The sequence below is a fragment of the Humulus lupulus genome, chromosome 7 (assembly GCF_963169125.1).
Source record: "Humulus lupulus chromosome 7, drHumLupu1.1, whole genome shotgun sequence".
NCBI classification, from domain to species: domain Eukaryota; kingdom Viridiplantae; phylum Streptophyta; class Magnoliopsida; order Rosales; family Cannabaceae; genus Humulus; species Humulus lupulus.
Window position 1 is genome coordinate 9,313,899 of NC_084799.1, and position 10,866 is coordinate 9,324,764.

The window sequence follows — 10,866 nt, forward strand, 5'->3', positions numbered from 1 at the left end:
GACAACATGCATAATTTTTGACAACAAACAGCAAGAGCTAAAACTTGTCATTAACAATCTCCCCCTTTGGAAAAAATTATGATCAGTGCAGAATAAAGTCAGTAAAACAGCCACTAAACATAAACCAAAAACAAAACACATATTACACCACCAACTTCTCAAAAAAAACAACCAAACCCTTCAAAGACAAATACCCAACAACATTCAAAAGTTTGCACAGAAAAAAAAACTAAACTACAACTGAAAACTATTAAAAACACAATGTATTTAAAAGTCTGCACAGAAAAACTAAACAACAACTGAACACTATTAAAACATCTCCCCCTCAGTGATCAGAATTGTAGCCCATTTTACTGAGACTCAGGTCTATCTGGAGACTCCCCCTGGACAGATGCACCAGGCACACTGGACTCCCCCTGAGATGAAGCTCGAATTTGAGCCAACTGAGCCAAGACCCTCCTCTCAAATTGCAAAGTGCGCTGCCTATCCTTCTTGTAAGAAGACACAAACTCATTGAAACTTGCCCGAAATTGATGCATATAGTCAAACAGCATAAACCTCCAGCCAGAAGTTGGAAAACCAGGCAGTACAGGGTCAGAGGCTGGATCAGTGGAAGGAAAAACCTGAGGAACTTTTAAACTTCGAAGATTGCTGTCAATTGCAGGAACTGATAGAAAAACCTCTTGAGCAGTGAACTCTGGAGAAATGGAGAGAGCCAGTCGATGAAGTAGACATGGAAAAGGTAAAAAAGACCTTGTGCCACGAGCCACAGCCTCATTATAAATCCGATCAAATATGATGGTAGACAAGTCAATAGACACTCCAGTGCCAACAGCAAACAAAAATCGAGCCAAATAAGTACCCACAGTAGACTTGTGAGTATTAGGCAACCAGTTTGATAGAGCAACCCGAAAAAGAAGTCTATAATATGATGTAAGGGCAGTAGCAGGAATGGCACCCTTATTATCGGGCCATTTAAACTCAGGAGAACCGGTTAACTCAGCAGCAACCAAGTGTAAGTCAGGGGAATAGTCAGAGCAAAAAACAGGAGATTTAACCACAGGCAAATTCAGAACTTTAGCAATAGTAGATGGAGAAAAACGAAACCACTTGCCCCGACAAAACACTTTAAACTGATTGGGATTAGAAGATTCCAAAATATGTTTGTCAATATTAGAATAAATTTCCCGAACAAGATTCTGAGATGGCATGAGTAGATTAGAGACAGAATTAATCCAACCCCTAGAAAGCATGGACTCTTTAAAGCGAGGAAAATCATCTAAAACGACATTTGATTCCACATTTAACAGTCGAAACGACATACTATCTTTATACTTCTGAAACTTCCGAGTGTTGAAAAAGAACATTAATGGGGGAAGGTCAGAACTACCACTAGGTGGAGCAGACGCAGGAGGAGCAGGAGACTTGGGAAACGATTCTTTTTTCTTTTTAATCACAGGAGAAGATTGAGGTTGTTTAGAACCCAAAGAAGACCCTGATTTTTTATGATGGACCGAAGGAGAAGGAGAATGAGATGTAGAGGGCTGGGAAAGCTTTTTCCGAGGAAGAAGCAACTCAGGACCTAAAGACCTCTTTTTGGTAGAACCTTTGGACGGCGAGGGTTGAGAAGGGATAGATGGGGAAGGAGAGGAAGACACACCGACAGGGGTTGACGACTGGGAGCGGGTGATACGCCTAGAAGGAAGGGATTTAGACGAGGGTTTACGAGCAACAGACTTAATGTTTCGACGCACTGATTTAACAGACCCAATAGCAGATTTAACACGCACAGCCTCTGATGAAACAAGAGGAATTTTAGGGAGAACAGAGTCGGTTGATTTACCTGAAGAGGGATCAATCGCACCAGCCATATTTGAGCCGTCAGCAGGGACGAGCACAGACGGAGGAGACTGGGAGACAGGCGAAGAAGCTAACCGGGACCGAACTGGAACAGCAAGAACCTTTCTAGGAGAGCCCACAATTTTAGAAGCCATGGAATGAGCAACAGCAAACGAGGAAACTCAAAAAATAACGATGAATAAGATGCCTGAAAGAATAGAATGTATTTATAGTGCCACAAAACCCTAATTCAATAAAAATAAACCACTGAGCAACAAACTAATAAAAAGGCTCGGCCCAAAAACAAGAAAGAGAAGATGAGTAGACCCAAACCAATTGTGATATATCAAGATGATTCTGAGATATGATAGACAGACCAAAAAAAAAATAATCAGACCAGAGGAGAAAAAAAAACAACAGAGAACTCTTTAACCAAAAGACTAGAACAAAACAACACTCATAACGTAAAAATTTCAACAGGATGCTGAACCAGAATTTTTCATGAGTGTGTGAAAAAGTGTCCTCATGTGAGTCAAAACAACTCACTCCCTCAAAAAACTCTCAAAATGTTTTTATTATTTTTTTTTTATGATTTTTTTTTTTTTTTTAATATGTAAAAAAAAAACAACCAGCTATGGCTTTCACTCTTGACCAGGGATGTAGCCGTCTTCTCTAAGGCAGAAAATACTCAAGAAGAAGGAGCAAACTACTCAAGAGTAAATCTTAAGAGAAAGCTCTTCCCATTGCACCTGACAAGGTAGCCTTTTTAGCTGAGAAAAATAAATGGTTCAGATGAACAACCAATCCTGGAAATAGAAATGAAATAAGAGTGTTCTAGATAAAGAAAATCAAATAGAGCAAACTCCAATGCATTTACGTAAATGAACAAAGGTCTGAGAATTTAAAGCTTTGGTGAACAAGTCAACATATTGAGCTTCAGAAGACACATGAGATATCACAACTGATTTTGATTCTACCAAATCTCGAATAAAATGATACCGAATGTCAATATGTTTAGTCCTAGAATGCTGCACAGGATTTTTTGAAATATTAATGGCACTAGTATTATCACAATACATGAGTAAAGTGTTTTGAGGATAACCATGATCAGCAAGCATCTTATTCATCCAGAGTAATTGAGTGCAACAACTGCCTGCTGCAATATATTCGGCTTCAGCAGTGGAAAGAGAAATAGAGTTTTGTTTCTTGTTGTGCCAAGATACTAGGTTGTTTCCCAGATAAAAACACCCTCCAGAAGTACTCTTTCGATCATCTAAGTTTCCAGCCCAATCTGAGTCACTATATCCTACTAATGACATATTGGAGTCATTTGTGTACCATAGACCAAAGTCAACTGTACCAGCAACATATTTCATTATTCTCTTAACAGCTGTAAGATGAGACTCAGTGGGAGTGGACTGATATCTAGCACACAAACCAACACTAAAACAAATGTCAGGTCTACTAGCGGTCAAATAGAGTAGACTCCCTATCATACTGCGAAAAAGTGTTGGATCTACAGGTTTTCCTGACATGTCTTTAGTAAGCTTAGAGGTTGTGCCTATAGGAGTTCTAGCATGCTTAGAATGATCTAGACCAAATTTTTTTAACATGTTAAGAGTATATTTCGACTGGGAAATAAAGATTCCAGTGGATAACTGTTTGATCTGTAATCCTAGGAAAAATGAAAGATCACCTATCATGCTCATCTCAAATTCGGACTGCATTAACTCAACAAAATGATTGATAGCACCAGGGCAAGTAGATCCGAAAATGATATCATCTACATAAATTTGAGCTACGAATATACCTGGATGCAAATGTCTGATAAACAGAGTTTGATCTGCATTTCCCCTGACAAAACCATTGCTGAGAAGAAAAGAGGTTAACCTGTCATACCAAGCTCTGGGTGCCTGTTTCAGCCCATATAATGCCTTTTTTAATTTGTAGACATGATCTGGTAAATGAGGATCAGGAAACCCCACTGGTTGTTCCACAAAAACTTCTTCTTGAAGAATCCCATTCAAAAAGGCACTTTTAACATCCATTTGATGGAGCTTCATTTTGAGGTGACATGCAATGGCCAGAAGCATGCGAATAGATTCAAGACGAGCTACAGGAGCAAATGTTTCGTCAAAATCAAGACCCTCCACCTGATTATATCCTTGAGCTACTAGACGAGCCTTATTTCTAGTAATATTTCCAAACTCATCTGATTTGTTTTTAAAGATCCACTTGGTCCCCACAATATTGGACTCAGCAGGTCGAGGAACTAGCTCCCAGACATCATTTCTCTTGAATTGTTCAAGTTCTTCCTGCATAGCACTTATCCAATGTTCATCTAGCAAGGCTTCCTTGGAAGATTTTGGTTCTAACAAGGATATATAGCATGAGTGACTAATTTCACTTGCTGCTTTTCGCCTAGTCACCATGCGGTCAGATGGATTACCAATAATGACTGATGGAGGATGAGCTTTTGGAATCCATGAAGGAGGACCATTTTTATACAACTGAGCATGAGATGGGACCACTGTATCTGAATTAGTAGACTTTTGAGGATCAAAAATGGGAGGAGATTCATCTCCAATATTGCTAGATTGATCAGACGAAGATGTTCCAGCTGACTGGGAAGGGGAAGCAATTTCTTCAGTAATAGGTACAGTGGGAACAACTGGTGGAACAGATAGGACAGGTGGGTCATCATCTTCACTAGATGCAACTTTATCCTCAGATTCATCAAATCTCACATTTACAGATTCCATGACGATATGAGTGCGCTTGTTGAAAATGCGATAGGCTCTACTGTTTACGGCATACCCCAGAAATATTCTTTCATCACTCCTTGGTTCAAATTTGGCCAGATGATCTCTGTCATTCAGAATAAAGCACTTACATCCAAAGATATGAAGATGAGCTAGATTTGGAGTCTTACCCTTCCAAATTTCATAGGCAGTCTGAGTTGTCCCTGTTCTGAGATGAACTCGGTTGCTAATATAGCAAGCGGTATTTACTGCCTCTGCCCAAAAACGAGTGGCAATCTTCTTCCCACAGAGCATTACCCGAGCCATCTCTTGAAGAGTTCTATTTTTTCTTTCAACCACACCGTTTTGTTGAGGAGTTTTAGGAGCGGAGAACTCATGAGCAATACCAAGATGATCACAAAATTCAGCAAAAAGACTATTCTCAAATTCCTTCCCATGGTCACTTCGTACCCTGTAAACTTTCATAACCTTTTGGAGTTTTTCATTTTGAAGTTTAAGGACAAGAGCAGAAAAAACTCCAAATGTATCAGACTTTTCTCGGATAAAATTTACCCATGAGTATCTGGAATAGTCATCTACACACACCATCACATATCTTTTCCCACTAATGCTCTCTGTTTGCATTGGTCCCATCAAGTCCACATGTAATAGTTCTAAAACTCTTGAAGTCTGCAGAAACTTCACTGTAGGATGAGAGACCCTTGTTTGTTTACCCAATTGACAAGGTGCACAAACCTTTTCTCGACTGACTTTACACTCTGGAACTCCCCTAACTGCCTTGAGCTTGATCAATTTCTGCAGGTCTCGGTAGTTTAGATGACCCATTCTATGATGCCACAAATCTGATTTTTGGAGAATAGTTCTATTACACAGAACTTCACTGTCTAGCTTATAGCAGTTGTCAACTGATCTTTTGCCTGTTAAGACCATTCTTCCATCTGACGAAACAACAGAACAACAGCTGTTAGAAAAATTCACCAAATAACCTGAATCACACAGCTGACTTATACTGATCAAGTTTGCTTTCAGCCCCTCAACGTACAGAACATCCTTTAAAGATGGAAGATTCTTCAAAAGAAGTTCCCCTTTTCCTTGAATAGCACCTTTGTTTCCATCACCAAATGTAACAGCTCCTTCTTTCTTATCTTGATAGTTGATCAATAGGTGCCGGTTTCCAGTCATGTGTCGAGAACAACCACTATCAAAATACCACTGGTCATCCTTAAATGCAGACAGAGATATATGAGCCACACAAGCTTTTGTATCCTCAGAACTTGTGTTAGGACAGATGTCAAAGGGAACATGAACAATCTTCTCTGAGGACTTCAATCCCTCCTTTCTCTCAACTAACTTTTGGAGATAGTTCTGTAACTTGAAACACTTTGGGCGTATATGACCTCGTTTGTTGCAGAAGTGACAGACTGGAACAAATCTTCCACTAGTGAAATTTTTTTGCAAACTTGGCCTGCTCCACGATTCATCTTCTTGAGTCTGAAGATTTGTAGATAAACTTGCATTTGACTGACGGCTTTTGGAAGAAGAGGGATCATCAATCAGTATCTCCTTTCCGCATTTGTTTAAAAACCTTACCTTGGTTCGAAACCCCTCTGCTCCTAATTCATCACGAGGTTTTTTAGCTTTCAAAGCTTCAAAACGTAAGGCCTGCAACTGCACATTCTTATCGTCAATCTCCCTTAATAATCTTTTGACTTTTCCCTCAAGATTTTTATTACTCAGAATTAATTCTTGATTTCTTCCTTCAACCTGCTTTACCTTCTTGATCATAGTCACCCATTGATCATACATTTGTTCATAAGCAGATTGTTGATCCAGATTTTCCTCATCAGATTCTCCAGACTCATCATTCTCACTTTCATCCTTACAATTTGATGAGGCCATAAAAGCAACCACGCATTTATCTTGATCTGACTGTTCACTGCAAGATTCTTCTTTCTCTTCATCACTGTCACTCCACGTTACTGCCATAGCCTTTTTCTTCTTTAGAGTATTGGCACATTCAGCTTGAATGTGCCCAAACCCATCACATTCACGACAACGAATTTCTCTATTTTTCCTTTCCTGTGAAGTCACAGATCTTTGATTAAAGGGCATAATCTTTTTCGGACCATTTTCTTTTCCACCAAGATTTCCTCTCCTCATATTTCTTTTCAAGAACTTGGCGTAGTTTTTCGTAAGAAATGCCACTTTATCTTCAGTCAGGCCATCTAGCATATCACCTTTCTCTACCTCCTCTTTGTGTACGAAAGCAAGACTGTTGCTGCCCTTATCCTTCTCTTTTTCATGTTTCTCTTTTCCCCATCGTTTTAAAGTCATCTCATAGTTTTGTAAAGAACCTATCAGCTCATCCAGATCCAGTTCTTCAACATCATGTACCTCTTCAATAGATGTAACTTTAGCTTTAAAAGCTCTTGGTAAGACAGCTAGAACCTTTCTGACAAGCTTCGTGTTTGAGTAGGTCTTTCCAAGGGCATAAGACTCATTTGAAATGTCACATAACTTGGCATGAAATTCTGCAACAGTCTCTCCCTCCTCCATATTCAAGTTTTCAAACTGAGTAGCTAGAGCCCTTAATCTTGCTTTCTTAACTGCTTGAGTCCCTTCATTCTTTGTCTTCAGTTTTTCCCAAGCCTCTTTAGCAATTTCACAGTTGGCTATGACTTTCATCTGATTTGTAGAGACTGCATTGAAGATAGCATGAAGAGCTTTGGAGTTGAAATTAGCCTTCTCAATCTCAGTTTCAGACCATTCGCTCATCGGTTTAACAATTTCTACCCGATTTTCAGTAATACTCGGAGCTTTCCATCCATCCACCACTGCCATCCAGACTCTTTCGTCCACAGCTCGCAGAAAAGCCCTCATCTTGGTTTTCCAATAGGGATAATTTGACCCTTCCAACATCGGAGGTCTTGAAGTAGATCCCCCTTCTCTGAACATATCCATTTCGTCCTGCACACAAGATAAGCAGATACAACACGAAAAAGAACAGACAGAACAAGAATTTCTCATAAAACAGATTCACAGAAAAATCACTAAAGCAAAGAAACCCAAAGTAAAAATATCAAACAGATAGAGATCGATCTTTAGTAACCATGCTCTGATACCAAATTGAAAGTGGGTGTGCTACTTTAATGATTGTTTCAAATTACTTACAGTAATCAAAGAACCTAATACTCAAAAACTCAATTATTAATTGACCATGAAACACTTGTAATCTTTCAAGAAGATTTATTATAGAACTGAAATTATTCAAACAGAGTTTACAAATACAACTTACAACCAGCAATACAGAATATAGATTGACTGTACAATCAAATCAATCTATGTACACCAATTAGTAACCAATTACGATCTATAGCAAAAACTTGACAGAGATCCTTCTTCGAACTCCCTTCAAAGAATCGACTGAACTCCCTTCAGTGAATGTCTGTTCCAAGCTTTAGCTGCTCCTCTTCAATAGCCCAAGAAGATCACTAGCTTCTTCTCCACACTTATCCCTGCACCACAAAGAAAAGTCCAAGAAACAAGATCTACAATCTAGGGTTTTTTTTCTCAAAGAGTTAGTTGTTCTGTTTAGCATAATGATCTATATATAGAAGGAACAGAAACAAGTGACAAGGGCTTGTCACGTGGACTGCCAGCTGGAAAAGACCATTATTATTTTAACTAATAACTAACCTGTCAAAACAGTGATAACCCTTTATACAGTTGAGATAAAACAGATCGAAAGCTAGACAAGACAACATGCATAATTTTTGACAACAAACAGCAAGAGCTAAAACTTGTCATTAACAGACTATATATGGTAGGTCGTATATATGCTTGAAGAGAAATCAGGTGTGATTATTAGTCTTTATAAATACCTCATTATATTTGTACGTGGTTCGGGGATTAATAAAGCTTATTTTTACAAAACATTTTTATTGGTAGATAGCTCACAAAAATCACTAAAACTTGTGTAATAATGAGTTTTTCTAGAACTTTTTTGGTTACAATAATAACAATGCTATTAAAGTAGGATATATTTCTTTTGTTACAACTTTAATAACAAGAAATACAATTTAAATTAAATGTTACTCTAAAAAATTGTGGACGACCATATCTCGATTGGTATTCCTTAATTTAGTCTTTCAATAATGGCATGCATATATCCCATTGGAAATATCTTCATTATAAATATTGCAGAACCAAAAATATCTATTGATTCTGCGCTTCTCGAGCTTGTATTGCGACTAGATCGATCACAAGAGATAGAACCAAACGAGTACAGCACATCTTGAGTTGAAGGAGCTAACATTTTCTTAACTACTGACTCACAAATCCACGGCGATCAGCTGACCCATTAATAACCCTGTCCAGCTCTCACTCAAACAAAAAGAAGTAGCATGGGTTATTACTGTAAAAAGGACCGATCGAACTTATACAAAAATATGTGTGTTAAACTTGATATTTATAACTCAATCACTTCATTAACAAGTTTTTTGTGTTAAACTGTTAGAATATTATTTATTTGGTATATAAAATCAACTAATTGATTTAATATATTAAATTCAATATTTAATTTATTGACAAAATATTCTAATTAATGGTCAACATTGTTTGTTACCTGATTTTGTTGTTACCCGATTTTTCATATCCCAACTGATTGAGGAAATATCTCAATCTGTGGCAGAGACTCTGATGGTAGGTCTCATTCTATAAATATATAGAGTACCGGTCCCCAAGCTCGCTGCTCATTCTGACTTTCAGTAACTTCATCTAAAAGAGATAGTGAGAGCTTGGAAGCCCGTGTACTCGTTCTAACTTCTGTTCCTTTTCTTTTGTAGATCTAAAGCTAGATCGAGGTTATCAATAGCAATGGCTGGAGGTATACAATATTCGATTCTTTTTGTATATGTTCATTCTATGTATTAATTCTGCCTACATGTATATAGGATTGTTCATATGCCCACTTTCATATTAATCTTACATTTGGTATCAGTCGCCAGTCTACATCTCTGCCTTGCTAATTTTGTCTGCATATATATTTATTTGATTTATATATGTCTTCATATTCATATTCATATTCATATATATATACATATATCTTCGGTTTTGGTTGGCCTACATTTAACAAAATTTCTTTTGGTAATTTTATTGTGTTTGTATTGTTTTGTGTTTCATATATGTTATATCTAACATATTTTGGCAATATAAACAAATTATTCACATATATATTCATTTGTGTACATACCCAAATTTTTTTTTTAATGCCTTAATATTTTGTTTTTTGGGTCAACACCGGTTTTTCAATCTCCACATCATGAGAAATCCTTAAGTTCATATTTTAAAATTACTTTATGCATTAAAAACGAGTTTTCCAACTCATTGTGTTGCTGAATTTTGAAGAATCCGGTTATGGCCAACAGCACAACAAACGACCCGTCGTTTGACAGGTTATTTGACGATTCTAAGGGAAAAACGACAGATTTTAAAAATAAAAAAAAAAATTTGAAGAAAAATTACGAAAATTAATTTTTTGATTTATTTTGGAATTTTGTTATTTTCTTCATTTTAATGCTTATTTGGACAATAAATTTTATTTTTTAATTCTTTTGCCAATTTAATTAAAACATATAATTTTGGTAAATTATATATTTGGAAATTAATTAAAATGTGCAATTACTTGATTTTGGTGTATTTATTGCATGGTATATTTCTTTTATTCATGCAATATTAAATAATTGTGCTATTTTAAGAATGTAATTAATTTTTACAATTAAGTTTGTGCAATTATTTTATTAATTCACGAAATCAGTAAATGATGTTATTGTCTTATTAAACATGATTTTTTCTGCCATTAAGTATATATATGGAATTATTGTATTTTCGTACATATAATTAATTATACTAATTTGTATGATTATTTTGTTCTTATTCATGCAAAATTTATTTTTAGTATAATTATCTTTAATTTTATATGTATGCCTTTATAATTTTAAATACATTATATATATTTCATTATTGTGCTAGATATATTTAGATTATATTCAAACATTAAGATAAGTTGAATAATATATAGCACATTAATCTTTATAATTTATTCATAAAATATTCATAAAACATTTAGGGTGAATAAAATTATGAATAATTCATAAACAATTTTGTGGTTGACATAAGAACGCATGAAACTGAGACAAATGCTCAATCTAGAACGATTTTTAATGATCTTTGGACGACCACACTAGGAGCACTATTCTCTGTGATT

At 36.3% G+C, this 10,866-nt stretch overlaps 1 protein-coding gene across 1 annotated transcript; it reads right to left on the reverse strand.

Annotated features, from left to right (window-relative positions):
• Positions 1-350: 350 nt before the first annotated feature.
• LOC133791340 (uncharacterized) lies at positions 351-1,994 on the reverse strand. Its single transcript, XM_062229265.1, has one exon. It carries the CDS (start codon positions 1,992-1,994, stop codon positions 351-353), a length of 1,644 nt encoding a protein of 547 aa, XP_062085249.1.
• Positions 1,995-10,866: the final 8,872 nt, after the last annotated feature.

Bases quoted from the DNA above. Each gene is read 5' to 3' on its own strand.
- LOC133791340 (XM_062229265.1), bottom strand. From the start codon at position 1,994: ATGGCTTCTAAAATTGTGGGCTCTCCTAGAAAGGTTCTTGCTGTTCCA.